This window comes from Parasteatoda tepidariorum, chromosome 1 (genome assembly GCF_982258835.1).
Source record: "Parasteatoda tepidariorum strain Cologne lab strain chromosome 1, Ptep-v5.0, whole genome shotgun sequence".
Taxonomy (NCBI): domain Eukaryota; kingdom Metazoa; phylum Arthropoda; class Arachnida; order Araneae; family Theridiidae; genus Parasteatoda; species Parasteatoda tepidariorum.
The window spans coordinates 84,794,464-84,815,057 of NC_141755.1; the positions used below are offsets into that span (position 1 = coordinate 84,794,464).

Sequence of the window (20,594 nt, forward strand, 5' to 3'; positions counted from 1 at the left end):
CACGTTGAATGCCACATTAATTTTGCAGGGCTTGCCCGTCTGGCCAAAATGATTTTTTCATAATGTATTGCATTAAATTTTTCAAACCATTTTAGTAACGATAATAATATTAAAAAAAAACAGCATTAAAAATTTACTTGAATTAAGAGTTTCTTCTTCGCCTTATCACTGGTGACCCATGTAGCGCTACGAACAAACTCAGTGCCGGTCACCGGTGACCCCCATGGCATTCAACGTGTTAAGGCAATTTTTACAATTTGATTAACATTTAATAAATATTCAAAGAAAAAAACTAAAAACGCTTACAAATATTCTACATTTAACCATACCCTAATTAACAAGAATATGAAAGTTAGACAATTGATTACTTTATTATACATCATAAATATTTATTACTTCTTTAATATATGTTTCCTCTTCAATACTTCTTCAGAGAATCTATCAAATGGAAAACCACAAAATTGCAGCATTTCTGTTTTCAATTGAGCAACATCAATCTAAAATTAAATAGTATAAATCATTCACTGACTAATGAAAAATCCATGTTATAATACTTATGAAACTAGAAACAAGCAAAAAAAATTTTTTTAAATTACAAGTTACAATAGTTTTTCATGAAATTACACAATCAGATACACAATTAATTTTTTATATCTACTGAAAGAAGATAAAGATACACTTTTTGGAAATAGTAATTTAACTATAGAAGTTTTTTTTTTCCTAACTGTAACTAATCAAAAATAAAATAAATATCTGTAGTTACTTTTCTATAATGCTAATAACAAAATAACTTATTTAAAAAGAGGGTTGTTTTCCTTTGTTAAAAATAATCATTTTAGATTTTAATAATTTGTATTTATTATATCCCAATAAATTCAAACAACAAATTTACCGTGCATAGTATTAGAATCTAATATCAGTCAAGATGTAAAAAAAAAAAATTATAATTTATATACTTACAGGAGCCCATTTATCAAATAATACTCTGTAGAGCTGCCTTGAAAACTTTAAATCAACTTCATTTAAGGATTTTTTAACTGTAAAAATAAAAGTGCAGTTATGAAATACAAGTTGCATTTCAGTAGCATCTAAAATTTGTAAAACCTTTTGAATCTAGCTTTTAAAAAATGCATTGCACACAATTCACAATAGGTGCTACTGATTCTGCTTTATCTACTTAACCCTATGACAGTTAGGGAAATTAGGAGTTTTTGTTTCATTAATTTGCGCAGTATTACGAGCAAACAGTAGTCAAAAGTGGCAGCTGTTTTTCTTCCTAAAATGTCGCCCTTCTCTGGCGATACCGTAGATAGCTCGCCTCACGCGTTTTAAAAATTTCTTAAAGTATTTGTAGTACATAAATAACAGTTTTTACGTACTTTAAAATAATTAATAAATGATAATTATTAATAGTAAATTATAAATTATTATAATCAATTATATAAATAATAGTTAATTATAAATATAAGACAAATATTAAATTGAAAGCACTAAATAAATACAACTAATGTAAAACTTTATGAAGCATTTAAATACAGTAAATACTCTGAACAAAGTCTTCATCAGACTCAAAACTTGATAAGCTTTCTGTATCACAATCATAATCATAATTATCTAACTTTCGCTTTTCAGCCATTTTACTTAACAAACACCCTAAAAAATGTGCCAAAATATGAATAAAAAGAACAAGGTAAAAAAATTCATTCCCCCTTCATTATGAAAAGAAATTCACCCGTACTGCCATCTGTAGGGAGTAAAACTAACTATGTTTAGCGAGTAGGATTCATTTTTAACATAATCAATGCAGAATAATAATGGCGAACAAACTCAGCTTGTCAGCACGCATTGGGGAAAAATTTCACCAAGCGAGTTGTGCTCGTTACTAACCATTACGGTCGAAATCTTGCTCCTGAGTGAAACTTGTTTGCGCGCATTGAAGCATGATTCGATTGCGAGCCGAACTCGTTCATAATCGTCAATGGGTTAATAAAAAGAAGTGCAGTATTTATAAGAATAATGCTGAAGATTCTATGCAGTCATTTTTTTACACATCAATTTAATAAAGCATTTACAGACTCCTAAATTCTGAGTTAGCTTGCTATTTTGAAACAGCTATATCAATGACTTTGTACAGTAGTTCAAAGAAAATGCTTATTTTAGCTGATGACAAGTGAGTTGATTCTTAAATGATCATTACTTAAGAATCAACTCAATTTACTGTAAACGTAATTAGGGTTGTGATTCATATTTCAGTCTCTTTGATTTAAAATAAGCACTTTATTTGAGCATTACTAATGCTTAATAAATCATTAACAAATTACGCATTTGTGTTTGCCAATGCACATCAGAGATTATAAAAATTCTTAGAAGAAATGACCGATGATTTAAAATAAGCACTTTATTTGAGCATTACTAATGCTTAATAAATCATTAACAAATTACGCATTTGTGTTTGCCAATGCACATCAGAGATTATAAAAATTCTTAGAAGCAATGACCGTCAAAACCATTTGCTGGTTAATGTTAAAACTAAAGATTTAAAGACTGCTATTTTAAATTAATGCTATCTAATACAAAATTTAATTTCAATAACAACTTTACTAAAATTTACATAATGTTAAAAAAAATACCTTAAGAATACATACAGTGTAAGAAGTTCATAAGCCTTGAATCTTTCTCAAACATATCATACTTCTTGAATGTTGAATTAGATAATGGCACCAAATTTATGCCTAAAAAGAAACCTTCTCTTAATTACTTACTGATATTAAACTCAAACATTTGTAATCTCATGTAAATACACTAAAATAACATAAAATATTTATCAGGGGTCTGTTTAGGTTTTTCTAAGAGGTACCTATTTTGTGAAAATTTAGACATAATTTGTGAACATTAAAAATTATATTAAAAATCAAAACAAAAATAAGGATTTATCGTTTCTTACGGGATACAAAAATAAAATTTTAAGAAAAAGTATTTTGTGAAACTACCGTTTTTCCTAAAGTTGAATTTGTGAAGGTACCACTAAACGACAATAAATTTGGCCTGGACAGACCCCTGTTTATTGATAACATTCTATAACCTATCACAAACTTTAAGATGCGATCCAGTTTAATAAAAAATACAATGTATCCTAGTCTAAAAAACCCTTACACAGAAACGAAAAGTAATCATAAATATTGATTTGATATAATGCATCAAACTTGGGCTGACATAAATTCCCTACTGTTTTCTAATTTGGTTCCAAAACTATCTAATTCTAAAACATGTTTAATTCTTATCCTTCACAGTGCTTCAAATGAAATTAAACAATAAAGAACTGAAGCAAGATACTTTTCTGGGTCCATTGATGTTTACTTTCTGTAAAACTTTCTTTTATTATTTTAAAAAATAAACGACAATTATTTTATTAAAAAAATCATAACACAATGAACCGAACTGCAAAATAATCATGAAAAAATAAATAAATAAAAACAGAAGTGATTTTTGTTAAAAACAACTTAAAAACTGATATGATAAGTAATATGATTAAATAAAATTTTATCAACAACATAATAACTAGAAAATTTGTTCATTTGTTGAACATAACTCAAGATAAAAAATACTCATCATATCATAAAAAATAAAGTATTAGCACTTTAATGGAATCATCTTATTTTAGTTAAACAATTTAAAAAAAAAAATTTCCGATTCGTAAAATCAATTAGGTACTTACTTTCAGAATTGGACTGACTATGTATTTCCTGCCTTTCCTTTGATTCAGACTCCTGTTTTACAACAGTATTTTTCCTTCTTTTACTTTTTACAGTATCATTCTCTATTTCAATAAGTTTCCTTTTATTTCCTCCTATTGTAAAGAGCAAGGAATTTTCTTTAATAAAAATTATGTTATTAACTAACAATTTAATTATGCAATGCCTTTGGTTATTTCCTTATTCTTTTTTTAAGAAAGTCAGTGAGGATAAATGCATATTTGAGCTGTAATTTAAATTAATTTATTTTTATCACCACATATCTTAGTTTTGAGTCACTGTGGCACAATACTCAATTCATGTAAAACAGTACAAATAGTCTACTCAGGGTGCGTAGTCAAATTTTTCGACAAAAAATAAGCACCTTTTAAGCACTTTTCAAGCACTCAAAAAATATTTTTAAGCACTTTCAAAAAAAAATTAACTAGGCAGGGTTGGCAAGTGTTTGACAATTGACGGTTTTATCCGGATTTAACCGTCATGTCAAAAAAACTCTAGTTTTGCTAGTTCTGCAGGCATAGTTTTTGACAATTGTCAAAAAGCATGAAACTTTGAATCATGAAACGAATGGCGTTTTCATACGCTAAGGACGGACGATACGCCGAAATAGATTGGGGTTGAATTAATTGTGAAAACATTGAACAAAACAATATGAACAGTGTCTTTTTGTGTAACACGTGGCCAAAATCAACAGGGTAAAGGGAAAATGAAGCACTTTTTAAAAACATCCAATGAAAAAAGCACCTCTAAGGGCTTTTAAAAAACGATAATCGAAAATAAGCACCGTTAAGCACTTTTTAAAAATACTATGCACCCTGTCTATTGTAATTTTCTATTAAAGAGGAAATTATTTACAAAAATAAAATTTTCACATTTTTATTAAAACCTCAGTGGTTTTCACTTGCAACAATAATAGGCGATCGCAATGCTCGAATACGCCATCTAAGGAAAAGACTGGTTCCATGCCTTTTGCCCTTCCCTCTCTTAATTTTTTCAGTTGTATAGGAATGTACTAAGATATTTTTCCTATTCTTAATACTTCTTGTATTTTATTGCTAAAAATATTTTTTTAAATTTTCATGGCGCTTTTTTTTAGAATTATGTTTCATGTTGTTTTAAGTTCCATATAGTTTACTAACTTAAAAGTTTTTAATCTATTTGAAAATCAAGAGCAAAACTAACGTACTTCTTTCTCCTATGACTCTCCACACGCTAATGGTGAAAGCATGCGAAGTGAGTGTTGCTATAGGTAGAGAGTTCTGCTCTACGCCACTTATAACCCATTTCGATTGCCAATAAAGATTTTGATTAACAATTATAACAGGGTGATTATCCAAATCTTTCAACAAATAATGAGCACCTTTTAAGCACTCAAAAAATATTTTTAAGCCCTACATAAACAAAATTTATAATAATTTTCAAAGACGTTACATGATCATGAATAAATAACCAGTTTCAGACAAATAAGTCTTTTCTTGATTATATTAGCCATTATAAAAAGGTTTTTCGATTCGGGTGGAAGATGAAGCCTGAAATTGAGAATATCTTGCAAAATGCAGCAGAGTTGCATATGAGAGTGCAAGAATCTCACCGAACCCAGGTCAGTATATGCACATGCGGACCCGCAAGTATTTCACCAAACATGTAAAATGATTAGTGGCTTCATACACTATGAGCCAACGGGATGCCGAAATAGATTGTGGTTGAGTGAATTGTGAAAACGTTGAATAGAACAATGTGAAAAGCTCGTTTTTGAATAATACGTGGCGAAAATGGGCATGGTAAAGAAAAAAATTTCACTTTCAAAAAGGGAAAATTAAGCACTTTTTAAAAACACCCAATAAAAAAAGCACCTTTGAGGGCTTTTAAAAAAATAAAATCAAAAATAAGCATCTTTAAGCACTAACACTACGCACCATGTATAAACTATGTAATATTATTTTAAAGAACATGCATTATAACTGAGTGTCCATACCATACTTATGCAAATGTCAATTGAAAATGAGATGAAAATCCAAATTTTTGTGACAATCTAGCAATTAAGCTTTTACATGACATAAAATATAAAAAAATTCAGCAATATATGACCCTTAAGTCTGAAATGATATTGAGAGAGGATGTAAAAACTTAAGTTGTCAAAGAATAGACTTTAGCTAGACCTACACATCTTGGACTTAGGTGAATTTTAAATACTCCAATGAAATGTCAATAAAAAATACTTACTAGTTGAGATAGCTGTGGGCAAAATATTTTCTGGACTTCCTTTTTCTATAGACATCTCTGATTTTGATATCTTTTTTAATTCACATTCTGCAATTAACAAAATTAAAGTAAAATAAAATCCTCTAACAGCAATGCAAAATTATATCGATTTAAAAAAAAAAATTATAAATAAATGGTGATAAAATAATTTAATTTAATTTGGGATGGCATAACCAGTAAAATATAGATAGATCATGAAAGTATAATTAAATGTTTAGCACATAGCTTAAATTTTTTATTTTAGAATGCAATTGGTACAGTAAACCATAGTCTTTTATTACAAAAAAGACTTACGAGTAATTAGTAATGATTTATTAAATATAATAAAATTCTAAAAACGATTTAGAATTATGTTATTTATCCCATCAATAATTTTTTTTTAGAAAATTAAATTACATTATTTACTTATAGTTATACAGGGTTCCCACTCTTTTAACAAAACAAAAATTACGAACTTTTAAGAACTTTTTTCGAAAAAATTAAGGACCTTAAAAATAGTATGACTGTTTATCATCAAATAGACATTACCATCAGTGACAGTGCAAATTATTTACCTATCTTAAAAAAGAAAATGAGTTTGCCAACGAAAGACAAGGCAAACTTTGCCAACCCAGATTGGGTTTTTTTAAAAATATTTTTTGATTGTTAAAGGTTAACAACATCAGTAAAACTAATAAGTATTCCATTATTAATGATTTCATTGAAATTGAATTATAAAATTAAAGGGCAGAAATTAAAATTCACAATTTTTTTCACATATTAAAAAACAGAGTAAATATATATAATAGTTCAAACATAAATATCATAATAATATGTTGAAACAGGTAGTCGACGACAGGATCATTTTAGTAACCTAGGCGACCTGACGCCCAGGATTTGCCAGTCCCTCCCTGTGTATAATATTACCAATATTATCGTATTCAATATTAAAGCTTTCAATTATAGGATCTTGATATTATTATACTTGATATATACAGCTGTTATCAGTTATTAGAGCAATTTTTTTGTAATATTGGTAACAGCATTGAATATTATTAGTAGCTGGAGACCTACCTGTATGTAGACCAGAATCTAGCCAAAGCCATGTTGGCAAACATGGTTTCCATAACAGATAACTGCCACTTATTTTTGCGAAATATAAATTGCATGTTGCTGAATGAGATAGTAGGTAAAGTGAAGTGCTGATTGAGTGAAAAATTAATTAATAGGACAGAGAATGGAAAATAAGTCACTAATGGACGCATAAATATTTAGCATTTATATAAATTTCATTACTTTAGCATTTTTACAAATGCTATTTACTAATAATTTTATGGCCTATTACCTTTTTCTCCGTCAGCTGATTTTAAAGTGAGATCCAGTTTCTTGGAGTCAGACAAATCTGAGCCTTTTTTACTCTTTTTCCTCAAATGTGTAACTTTTAGTATTTCATCTTTGTTCTCATCAATTAACCTAGCAGCTTCTCTAATCTGATTCAAGTCAGAAATTAAGCCTTTCCTTAAATCGTCTTCTTTTGAGGAGCTCCCCAGTTTTGCTGATGCATCAAAATGTTCACTTTCATCGATCTCCATGACATCCTCATTTAGTGATTCATCACCTGTTAATTTATTCGATTTCAAAGTAGTTGAATTTTCATTTTCTTTCGGCACCTCTTCAATTTCTTTATCTAAAGTAGTCACTGACTCACTATATAAATCATCACACAAAACTTCAGAATTAGGTTTAGATTTTTGTGACGTTATGTCTTTTAATTTTTGAGGGGAATCATCAACATCAATATCAATCACCATTTCAGCAACAACACCATCAACTGCAAAACAAGATACATTGGAATCATTTCCAGTACCAGCTTTTGTTTCAGATTCCATTTTTTCCCCTAAAATTCTAAACCCTGTAAAAGAAGAATATAATACAGTTAAGTCATATAGATAAAATGATAATAACAATGGCACTTAAATACAACTGAAATGTGTGCAGTTATTTTTGAAAGTGGAATAAATCCACTTGGAGCTAATTTAATTAATTTTAGTAATCATTGCTACCTTTTGAAACTTTATCAAATTATCGAAATAAAAACATCACCTGAATTGCTTGATCTTTTCCATTACCTCTACATTCATTCAAATAACGTTTTAAAACATCGGACTTAAGCCACTTTCCAAAAAGACTTATCAGTTTTATAAATAATTTCACATTAATTTAAAAACATACATCATCAATACACTTCAACACAATTTTCTGTCATCAAAAAGTTAAGACATACTGTTATTTGATAGTTTAAAAATTATGTTAATATGTATTCATAAAAATATTTACTTTTTCTGAAGTATTCTTTTTAAATTTTTATTTAATTCAGATTGTCTTACTAAATTAAATTTTTTCACAAATAGCATTAAAAAATTTGATCATATTTTCTTGATACTCAATGAGAACTAGTTATTGAGAGCTAATAGGCATTGTGGTAATAAGTATGTAATATACAGATTGTGATAATATATTAAAAGCATTTCAAAACAATTAAATACCAACAAATCTTAAATATTTAATTAAATTTTTTGCTAAGCTTATACTAAGAATTTTAATTATTTTTGTATTATGTTCTGTATATTTTAGAATAGTAAAAACAAAGGACCCATTTGTGAAGGTGCATTATATAGCAAGTAATCCTCACTTAGGCCGGGTACTGAATATACATTAAATAATTTTGTTCTCTCCATATAATGTAATCTTGAGCCGCACTGGCTCAAGAGATAACGTGATCACCTCTCATAGAGGTGATCCAGGTTCGAATCCCAGTTATTGCTAGTCGATACGAATTTCGCACCCAGCTTGTCCGAAGACACTGCTGACGTAAAATATCTTCAGTGGTTGATGAATCATAAGGTAGTTCCTTTGCCATCCAGCTTGCCAAACGCAGATCTGGATTAGTCCATCAAAAAGTCTTCCATGACGGCAAATTACTCAGAATACTTGATTGAGGAGTTCCCTTGTCTTCTGGATTGGGTTTAAAATTACAAGGCTACGGAGTTGGAGATCGATAGTCGTAAATTGAAAATTAGGTCGGCTGTTCAACGATTATAAAATGGAAAAAAATATATAATGTAATCTTATAATACTTATGATTTAACTCTTATTCCTTTTAGCTTAAATTAAGAGTCAGCAGGGCTCAGATTTTAAATTACATTAATTTGAAACTTCTTGATACATATGGAACTACTGGTTCCGATATCTCATAAAATACATTTATTGGCTGTTTCCATACCGGTACAGATAATTCTATACCAGTGCATGTTCGTGATAACTGAAACTATAAAGGGGCAAAATGAAATTACCTAGTTCATAAGCTTAGAAAAAAGATAAGTATATAATGGCTTACTCTGCGTCAAAGCAATAAAAACAAGTATTAAAGAAAGAAAGAAATGCATGAAAATTCAAATTTCTGAGAAAAGGTACATTATTGCTTGCAATTTTAACATGGACAGAATAAGGTTATATGAGTTAGTCATTTATTTATTTTTTTAAAAAAATGAAAGGAATATTGAAGAAAGTTATATAAGCTAAAAAAACCTATGCTTCCTATCTTGAACCCACAACATTTCATTTTTGAATTATAATAAAAGTGTCTAAATTTTTGATTAACAATTTTAAAAATTTAAATTCTAACTTTGTAAATGTAAACTAAGAAAAAAAAATTTGAAACTTAAACATTAAATCTGATTTACCAAAAAAATCATTTTTTTGTTACAAACATCACAGAAATAAAAATGAATAGATTGATTTAATACAAATATCAGCTTAGTTCTGAAGAATTGAATTTGTTAGAAGTATTCTTAACATACGATAAGGAGTAACATTTTATTTAATGAAAAATAAATTAGTAAAATTATAAAATATTAAAAAAATCTTTTGCAAAACAGATGATAAAAAAATTAAGATGAGAATTAGCATTAAAATAAAATAAATAAAAATAACAATTTTTTTTTAAAAAAGAAAAAAAAAATCAAGTTTTTAAGAACAAGGTAAATTAAAAAATTCTGAATTAGAAGCATTAAATGCTGTAATGAAAAACTAAAATACTACATTATACTAAAATAATAAGAAGAAAAAGATTGCTTTTATAATGACTAACACAGAGGAAAATTTAAACAGAATGGCCAGAATGAAAAAAAAGTGTTAACAGATTTATGTCTCCCATAAGGTTAATATATCTACCGTCCTAGAAATTGGAGATAATTCTTTTTTTGAAACAATTTATGACAGTAAGTCGGATAAAGAATTGGTTCTGTGGATAACAATGTGTGGATAGAAATGTTATAGAAAGAGGGAAATTAATCCCTGGGGCTATAGATAAGTTGTAGGTGATTAAAAGAAGCTAAGAATATTTGCGCATGAGAAAAATCTAGCGACTGGCTTTGTAGGTAGTAAGAGCATGAAAATCAAGACGAATAGGCATATGTTTTGTTCGTTTTTTTCAGTGAAGGGTAACATAAAGGCAGTAGAAATCACTTTACTTCTGTTAAAGAATAACAAGAAGCTTGAAGTAAAATGAAAAAGGAATCGTTAATTTATTTTTGCATCAAATAAAATAATTTTAAAAAAATTCTCAATTGAGAAAAGGAATTGTTTGCAAGAAAAATCATCAATAGTTAATGATAAAACACGAAATTACCAAGTGTTTTAACATTCTGAATCTCTCCTTTCACTACCTCTCTGTGGTAGTCGCAATTTGGAAAATATGGTCCCATTATCATAAAAGGAAAAGTTCTGATCATTTCCTAGTTTATTGATACAATTTCTTATCTTAACAATTAACAATGCTTTGTACAATTTACATTTAAAAAAATGAAATACAAGACTCTTTTTCAAGTTCTTAATTTTTTTAAATTTTTACAGATATTTAAATTTTTTTAAAAAAGAGATCAGCTAGAACATTTAATAAAAAAAACTTAACTATTTTTAAAAAAATTCTTCTAATTTCTATTACAAAAACGAAAAAATAAAACAAAATTTTTATAATTAGAAAAAAATAGTTTCATCTTCAATTTTCACAATTTTTATACCTAGGTTTAATTTTTGTAATGGTTGAAAATGGAAGCTCCTCAATTCTCAGATCTCCCCTTCCCTATTAGTTATAAGATTTACAAACATTTCTTTTTATAGTTAAAACCTTTCAGTTCTGTTCTTTTTCGAGTTAAACATAGGACTAACTTTTGATATTGGCATTATCAGTCACACTAATTCCTACAAAGCAATCATAATTCCTGAATCACATTTTTTTTTAACATTATTATTTAGATGTAAACTTTATAATGAATGAAATCAGGCTAAAATAATAAGATTTTAAAATTATAAATGCTTACCCAAATAAAAAATGTTTGATTTAAATCTAAGTCAACAATTTTGTTTTTCTCAAAAATCAAACAATTTAAATTGACCAACCTTGTTCTTAAAAAAAAAGGAACTTCTGGCAAATTAAATTATCCAACAAAATATAAAATTGTAAAAATTAAAATCATTGCAAGATTAAAATAAACAATGGACTATTTACAGTACTAGAAAGATTTGAATAAATCAGTGAGATCATCATTTATACAAAAGCTTTTTAAAATTATTTTAAATTAGAAAAAGTGCCGGATAATTTATTCAATAAATTTCGTGTCCTTAATTATCCAAAAACAACTCTCTTTGCAAACAGTATTCATTTCAAAACGAGAAAAAAATAGTTTTAAGCTTCAGGCAGACTTTATTTTTCTCAAGTAACAAATTTGTAAATTTTATTTGTAGAAAATTAATACGAGTTGTAAATAATTTGAACCGAGATGAATCGAAAATGGCAGATCAGGACAAAAATCAATTTTATTAAAAGAAATCTGAGCAACTTTAGAAACTTTATATTTTTTAAAAAAAAAGATCCATGTCAAAAATGAACTTGTTTATATTTCTGGCTGAAATTATAGGCTGATCAAAGAGTCGACTTCAGTTACTTTACGTCACAGAAGCTCTATGATTGGACAAATGAAGAGATTTTCTAACGAAAATGTGGTGGCAACATTGTACCCAAAAAAATGTAAACACCCTGTACGAATCAATAATAAAGTCGATTAAAGGTAAATATTCCTATTTCCTATGCTTATTATTATGAAACTTTAAAAGCATCTTTACAATTGATCATCTTTCAAAAAGAGAGAAAGTTAATTCCGAAAACGTAAACCTAAAAATTAACAATCTGTATTCAACGTATATCATAGTAAATCGACTTTTTATTTTATGTTTCCATGTTAAATAACCAACATTAAGTTAAATACTAATTGAAAAATGATAAAACATTGATTGTGTTAATGCACTTATGTCTAGAAAGAGTGTGGAAATCGTAAGGAAACTTACTTTTGAGACATCTGTGGGAGATGAGGATATCACTACTGCAAGTCACGAAAATTCAAAATGGCGGATGTCACATGTCAAGATGGCGGAAATATCCAGTTCGCGGTTACAGGACAAAATCAAAATGGCGACTTGCAGTTCATTGATTGTTTTGCTTGACCCAAAATATTCACTTCACTATCAATCTAATCAATATTTAAAAAAAATTCTAGACATTATTAAATATTAATTTGTACTTCTCACATAAAACGTTTATAGGAATATCTTGCGCTGAAATGAGTTTGGAAAGGACTGAAAAGGAGCCCTGAACAAAATATTATTAGAATTTTAGTTTTCTAAAATAATAATAAGAACTTTTTTTTAAAAAAAATATTGAATCAATGTTGAATTTATAAGTGCTTGTTCTATGCTGTAAGATTTTTCTTGATATTCTTTAGCATAATAAAAAAAAAAAAGCAATATCATCATAGTACAAAAACTTAGGGAACATGAAAATTTTTTTGAAAATCGTATCTCCAAATTATACTTTTAACTAAATCAATACCATACAAATATGCTAACAGATTCGAAAAATTATGCTGAATAAAGTATTATTTTTAACCATTATTTTTTTTAAAAAATATAGGGAAGACAGAGCACATCATACGTTTTACGAATACTAAATAGTTAATTAAAACGGCTGCAAATAATTATATGAACTTGTTATACTTTTATATTCTTAAAGATATGAATATATTTTAAAAACAAAAAATAATTTTTTTTTATTCAAAAATCTTTTTTGGCAAAAACCCGAAATATTTAATTAATTAATAAAATTTAGCCCGAAAATATGCGCGCGAAGCAATTTACGGTAGAACAGTATGACAAGGACTAATACTGCGCACCCGCTGTCCCTACGCAAGCTAATCAAGCCGGTTACCCACCGGCTCATTGACAGTAGCCAGTAATGCTTGACGTTGGTGATCTACTGGCAACCATATCTTTACAATGAGTTCACTGTAAATTGGTATGGAACAGAATGTAGTAATAAATAAAATTAATTCATGAAAAAACATGTAACATATAACTAGTAGGAATGAAAAAAAATTACCCTATATTTATGCAGATTTAAGAGGTCTACTGTACTGTACTGAGGTTCCGTACAAGGGGAGGTCGTTACTTGAGAAATTCACTTAGGGACAATACTTGGTTATCCGTAGCTAACTTTGAAGATGTTCACCCCTTAAACTATTAAAACGTACTAAGCAGCCAGTTCCAAGAAAAACACGTTTGAAAATTTAAATTCGTGCCTATTTAATGTATCACTTTGTTAACGGTGCTTTCCTATTCTCTTGCTTATTTTTAAAAAAAATTTCCTCGTGTATATAAATAGTATTAATTTAAATTGAATATTACTTTATTGTATTTTTTTTAATTATGATATATTATTTAACATTTAAATTACAGTATTTTTCTTTACTTTCTTTAAGAAAGATTTTTCTGTTTACAAATTGCATTAGCTTAAATCAAAATTATTTTATTTGTTGTAATTTTTCAATTATTAGATTTACATGACATTAAAATAGCAGTAATAATTCATTCTTTCTATTGAATAATTATGGATAGTTAAATGACTATCCATATTAGATTGTCTTTCAAAGTTTTGAATAAGTGTGCATTTTGCTGTTTAAAAAAACATCACATTCTTGGTAGAAAACGAAATTTCTTACTTCCCTTTTCATACACACTGCGGCATTGAAAAACACGTTCTAATCATCTTTGTCGGTTTGCAATAGTGTTACATTATTTTTTAATGCCGACTCCACTTGATAATGGTTAACGTTGTTTTTTGAAACTCTGCAGCCAAGGAAAATAAAACAACCACAGTTTAAGTGCCTTACACGTGAAGCAATGCAGTGATTTTAAATTATATATCATCCTGCCGTGAAAAATCATCTGGGCTTTAAAACGGACAAATAACTTAAATTTTTAAAAAGTAATAAACAGAGCCCGGATTTTGATGACCTAAAAAATCTCAACTAATGCCCTTAAAAAGTGCAAAAAATGCCCTTAAAAAGGGCAAAAAATGCCCTTAAAAATACAAAAATTGCCCAAAAAATGCCTTAAATAAAGTAAAAATATTGAATTAAAAAAATGTTTTGCTCTTTAAAATTATTATGAGTCATTTAAAAAATATAAAACAATGCAATACTTGTTCTACGCTCATTAAAGTTTGAAAAATATGTTTTATATCCTAAAATAACAAAAAAAGGGAAATATATTGACACCAAAATATTTTTATTTTGTATAGAAACTTTAATGGATATAACAACTTCCATCTCATAATATTACTAAATATCAGAATTACATTGGATTATTAAATGTTTTTCGATAATTTGAAATGTAAACGAGCGTCTCTTGTCTGAAAGTAAATTTTCATTCCTGCAGAAGCTTCTTTCAACGTCTACTGATGTTATAGGCGTGTACTTGAAAAAGACGGTCTCACTTACTGACAATTCTTCTTCAATTTGAAAAGATTTTGCTTCACCTGTTAATATCCTATAGATTATCTTCATTGTTTGGAAGCCAGTGTAATGAAAATTGATAAAAAATAATAAAAATTGGAAAAATCAACAAAAAACTTTAAAAAATGCATTAAAATGCAAAATACGCCTAAAAATTTAAAGAAAAATGCCCTATAAATCTAAAAAAATGCTCTAAAAGACAAAAAATGCCCAAAAATGCAAAAAATGCAAATGTCATCAAATTCCGGGCCTTAGTAATAAACCTTTTAAAAAATCGCCAATTTGGCGACATTTTTCCACCTAGATGAAAATTATCAAAATCACTGCCTTTTGTGTTAGCAAATTTTTATGAGGCCAGATAATGCAACATTGGAATAAGTTTTTAAATATTAAAAAAATTAGACCACAGACGTTTTTCATTTTCACAAAACTATGTCTTTTTTTCATTTTAACGTTTTAACGTGTTTTAAGCCACTTTCAAAATAAGCATATGCAGCGCTGACTTTAGATAGGCTAAACTTGACCAAACAGTCATGAGTAACTGTTGCAAACTCAAAACAGTTGTAAAAATAGCATATTGTTCGGAAAATATGCATAATTCAATATGACGACGGAGCCCTCAAAAAACAGTCTTATTATAATCTTTAAAAACTATTATTATATAATTAAAATTTAGATTCTAAAGTTGTTCCTCCAAAATGTTCTGGTCATGTGCTACCTTACAACGTCTATTTTTATAGAGAGGTAAAAATTCTACTAATACATTTATAGAATTTTGCATATTAAATCGAATATAATCAGGAAATAATTTTTCGTGAACATACTGTTTTGAAATGCAAACAAAAGTTCGTCATCAGTTTTCATCACGAATTTATAATAAAATTATAAGATATAATTGGTATATTTGTTAACTTTCAGAAGATTGAAAATATCTTTTAAATGTTAGCAATGCATTTCAGCATTTTTTTTTTTTTTCATTTTTTGCATGCTATTTTATTTTCTAGATTATTGTAAATAAAACAAAATATTTAATTAATTAATAAAAAAAATCAAAATAAAAATTATATTTTTAAAAACCACGTTTTTGTAGTGGAAAATAATAATTAAAAAACAAAAATTTGGAAAACGAAAAACGTAGGTAGCATGAAATACATAACAGTAACAGTATGTGCGCTCATGAGAATATGTGTATGTATATCTGTAATTGTATCTGAATGTGGTTGTGCAGGTGTATGAGTAAGAAAATGTGTATATGCATGTGTATATGTACTGTTATGTATTTTATGCTCCCCACATTTTTCGTTTTTCAAATTTTTGTTTTTTAATTATTATTTTCCACTACAAAAACGTGGTTTTTAAAAATATTATTTTTATCTTGATTTTTTTTATTAATTAATTAAATATTTGACATGTGACTGTCTACTGACTACTGACATGTGACACTAATTTGAAATAATCGAATCGACAATAAGAAACAATCGCGAAAATATTAATTTTTCTTTAATTTTAATTTTATTTTACTTTGTATGTCTTTTTTCTCTTCATTTTCATGCATTGTCATCCAATTCTGAACTATGTGCCAAATTTGAAGTCTGTAGCTAGTCGGGAAGTTAGTTTAAAATCGTTTACAAAATTCCACCCGGACAGACATACACGAAGGCAAGTTGGTATAAACGTGGTAAAAAAAACAAGCTTTTTTGCTGTTATAAAATTTTTACTTTCTAAATACTATTAATTATTGAAAAATTATATTATTAATGTTATTAAAAAATCAGAGTATCTAACAGTCAAAAATATAATAAATAAGATAAAATTACACTTAATAATTACTATTTGTGAATAGGAAAAAAAACCCCTCATTTTAAGAAAACTGGGAAGGAAATAAAGTGAACCACTGCGCGTTTCGTACCTTAAGTATTTCGTAGTCAAGCATGTGCCCTACCACTACATTACTGCTCCATTAAGTGCGATTTGTCTAGTACATAAAATGTGCATGCATTTTCAAAAATGTTTTTCTTGGAATTTGTAAAACACTACTTTTAATTATTTTTTTGGAGGGATATTTTTTAAAACTTTTCGGAGTTATTATTTTGGTCATTTTAATTACATCTTTATTATACCTGAAAAAGACTCTTCGAAATTTTAGTTTTTGCACAATAAATCCTTATATCTCGGGACTGCAGTGTTAACAAATTTCCTTCCAAAGAAGATGGAATCGATACATTTTGTGCAAGGGCGCCGGCAGAATAATATAAAAGGGGGTGCAACCGTCAAACAAACTACCCCCCCCCCCCAAATTAAAAATATTCTGTTATTACATTTTGTTTTGCTATTACATATACTTTCATCGGTTAATTTTTTTCAAGATATATTTCTTCATTGTTAACAAGATATTTAAAAAAAAGTACGACTTTCTTGTACTTGCAAATTTTGCCACGAGAAACTGTATTGATGGCGCTGGCATAGCTACTGACTTTGAAAGACAAATAACTGTGAACAGTAATTTCGTATACTAACGTGTTTGTGCACGCTTAACATTGGTATTTATTGTGTTGATGAAGTTCTACAGTTCTGAGAAGTCAGTTTGTGTTATACACCTTTGTTAAACTAATAACTAAAAGAAAATATAATATTATTTATATTTTATTAAATGAAATTTAAAAATATAGCTTAGCTATCTGCTCAAGAAAAAAATCTTTTTTTGACAGTTTAGATAAAAAATTACTTTCGAGTGTTCGACTTATGAATAGATTTTACAAATTGACTGCATTCGGTTATTTTTTGTAGAAAAAAGTAACTTTTGTAGAAAAAAGTTATAAACAGATTTGGACAGCAAACAAGAGGATTACAATTCTTGTTTGATTAAACAATTTTTTAATTGTTATGTATCAATAATTACTTAATTATTTATTTTTGAATAAAAATATTTTTTAAAAAGTTTTTTTATAACAAAATTATTTTTCTGTATCTCTTTAATTGTTTAAAAAAAAGACAGGGGGGTGCAAGTGCACCCTCTTGCACCTCCTTGCCGGCGCCCCTGATTTTGTGTATATTACTGATTGAACTCTCCTATTTTGGTAGAAGAATTAAACTCTATGGTACCAGTTTACAAAGCATTGGAAAGTAATGCCAACGTTGGTGACGTAAAAGATCTTATTTTATTTTATAACGGGTGTTGAACAGTCTATTCAAAATTTTCCAGATTATAATAAAGTGAGAGACTTAAGACTTTTCCTCCTTTGTGCCCAGTGGCACATAAGGCTCTTAATTTCTTGTGCCTGCTCATTCGGTGAGAATGACAAGATACCGCATGCTTTCGTTCTTCTTTTATTTATCTTTTCTATGTAACCTATGTCTTCTCTTTTTCGCTTGCCTTCTCCACGTTAAGGCTACTGATGATATTCTTATGGCAGGCATTCTCAAAATATGACCTATCCGTTTCCATATTTTACTTTTTATATTAAGGGTGATTAAAAATAATAATAATTAAGGGTGATAATGATAATATGATTAATAATAATTAAGGGATGTTTGGTTTTACTTTAGAGGTCTGAATAAGATAAGGTTTGAGGCCAGAATATTTCTTAAATACCTGTTTTGCCAATTGTTTAGCTTTCATTCTGCAGTTTTCTAAATTTCTGACCCATATAAAGGAACACTCCTCACTACTGAATTAAAAAATATTAGTTTTAGTCTTAATTAATTATTTGATCACTTAACCTTCGTCAACCTTTTGAAGCAATATTGTGCTTTTGAAATTCTTGCTCCTATTTCTGCATCTGTTCATCCCTTTCTATTAACTATTCTACCAAGGAATGTAAATTTTTCCCGACCTCTATTTTGCCACTTTCAATTTTAATTCCAATCTCAGTCGTGCCATTTATTCGCCCAGTTTTGGATTTGTTTTTATTTATTCTGCATATTTTTTTTTTTTAAAAAAAAGTTGTCTTAAATTGCAGGTTTTACATTTACTGGCAAATCAAACATGTCCTCAGCAAAATCTAAGTTCTCTAATACTGTAGTAAAGTTTAATCTTATTCCTCTTTTTACATCTTGGATTGTTTATAATTGATTGAAGTAGGAGAAATGCCAAAAAATGCGCTGAGGAGTTTAAAGCAAAACAGAGAGACCTGTGGATTTTGAAACTCTTTATATAACCACTTCTCGTACTCAACAAATTCTTTTGTTTTCTGAATTTTTGGGGGATCAGCTGATAATAACATAAACTATTACAAATCGACATTGTTGTGTGGAGAAAAAGGAACTGAGCAAAATTTAACCTGTAAAAAAAGTTTCTGTCTTGCTTTCTCACATGTATATGGAAAAAAGTAATGGAAAAACAGCCCGGGGGAAAGCAAAAGGAAAATAATGCACCAGAAAAAAACATCGTGACATAAAATTGACCTACATTAATTTAAGTGCAATGAATGAATTAAATATTATTTCAAAATTAGTTAATATGCAAGGATTAGCTTGAAGTTTGATGTAAGAAACTTTTCCCATCTCATATTTTTTAACACTTTCATACTCTTACATGAGTTTTAAAAATTTTCTAAAACCTACACTTATTGTATTGCGATATGAAAATCCTATAAAAAATAATACTTTTTTAATCAAGGACTAATTTTTTTAAACAAACTGCACATTGCAATAAAATATATGTATTGTCATTATTATTGTCTAGGATACATATTTTCATCGTTATACAAATAAAAAATAATTAAATTTTTATGAATTCTTTTCCTCACACTTCAAATTTATCCTTGCATATGAAGTAAAGTTTTTGAAAAAAATATTTAGTAACATTTTAATACATGTTTAACAATAAATTTGAACTCAACGGCTGGAGTTAAATCGGTTGTTAAATTGATATAACTTTTAAGAGAACAACCACTTTCAGTGTCAGTTGTGTATTGTGATCTTAAAGGGATTATCTGATATATTAGTGTCTTTTTTTAAATATTTTTCGCAATGTTAATTTCTTTTCCAACTTATAAAAATAATGTTTTACAAAGTGTTTCTAACAGTAAATCTAATTGATATTGATACAGTCAAATATCGAGAAAAATGTTATGTTTGTTTTTGTTGTTTATGGAAATGAGGGGGGGGGGGAAGTAATGTGATATCGGGTCAAGGACTTTCATTTTGGTAATTTTACCCTTTCCCTCCCTTAAGATTGCCACCTCATTAATTTTTCTGCGTGTTATAATATTAAGCATGGCAGGCGCCGGTTGCAGGCTTCTTTGAACAACACGTGCAATGTCGTCATAGCTTTGGTTTCGTCATCATGATTTTTAATTGCTGCTTCTAATGTAATTTTCTACTTCTCTGATCGTTCTGAAAATAAAAAATCTGCTGATTAGAGTTAGCAGGGAAGAAATTAGTATTTCAAGGTCGTTCATTTTGAGGCAGAAATGAGAGCGAGTATAAATAAGCAGTTCAAGATATTTCTTGATTTCGCTTTTTGCGCTCATCTGTTTGCTTGCACCCTAAAAGTAATTTCTGCACCTATAAATATGGAGACATCCACGCGAACCACACATTCTATATATGACGATATTCGATATAAAAAAAGAGAATATATATATATATATATGAAGCGTTGACACAAATTAAGTTGATTTGATATGGCACTTTGAGCTAGACTAAGCTTTGGATTGATAAATTAGCGTTATTTGGTGATGTGATGTACAGT

General features: G+C 28.2%; 1 protein-coding gene across 13 annotated transcripts in view; it reads right to left on the minus strand.

Moving 5' to 3' along the window:
• LOC107438258 (uncharacterized) overlaps positions 1-12,539 on the minus strand; it is a 69,484-nt gene extending 56,945 nt beyond the window's left edge. For 2 of the 13 annotated variants that reach the window (XM_087168098.1, XM_087168078.1), the window contains exons 1-7: positions 12,399-12,510; positions 7,339-7,905; positions 5,976-6,062; positions 3,716-3,847; positions 2,646-2,732; positions 961-1,037; positions 397-497 (exon numbers count right to left, since the gene is read on the minus strand). In XM_087168098.1, coding sequence (XP_087024224.1) covers positions 397-497; positions 961-1,037; positions 2,646-2,732; positions 3,716-3,847; positions 5,976-6,062; positions 7,339-7,882 — 1,028 coding nt within the window. In that variant the 5' untranslated portion in view covers positions 7,883-7,905; positions 12,399-12,510. Of the gene's footprint in view, positions 1-396; positions 498-960; positions 1,038-2,645; positions 2,745-3,715; positions 3,848-5,975; positions 6,063-7,338; positions 7,906-10,683; positions 11,990-12,398 lie in introns of those variants that run through there. The other 11 variants (XM_087168088.1, XM_087168071.1, XM_087168067.1 and 8 more) reach the window with 8 other exon arrangements.
• Between the last annotated feature and the right edge of the window lie 8,055 nt (positions 12,540-20,594).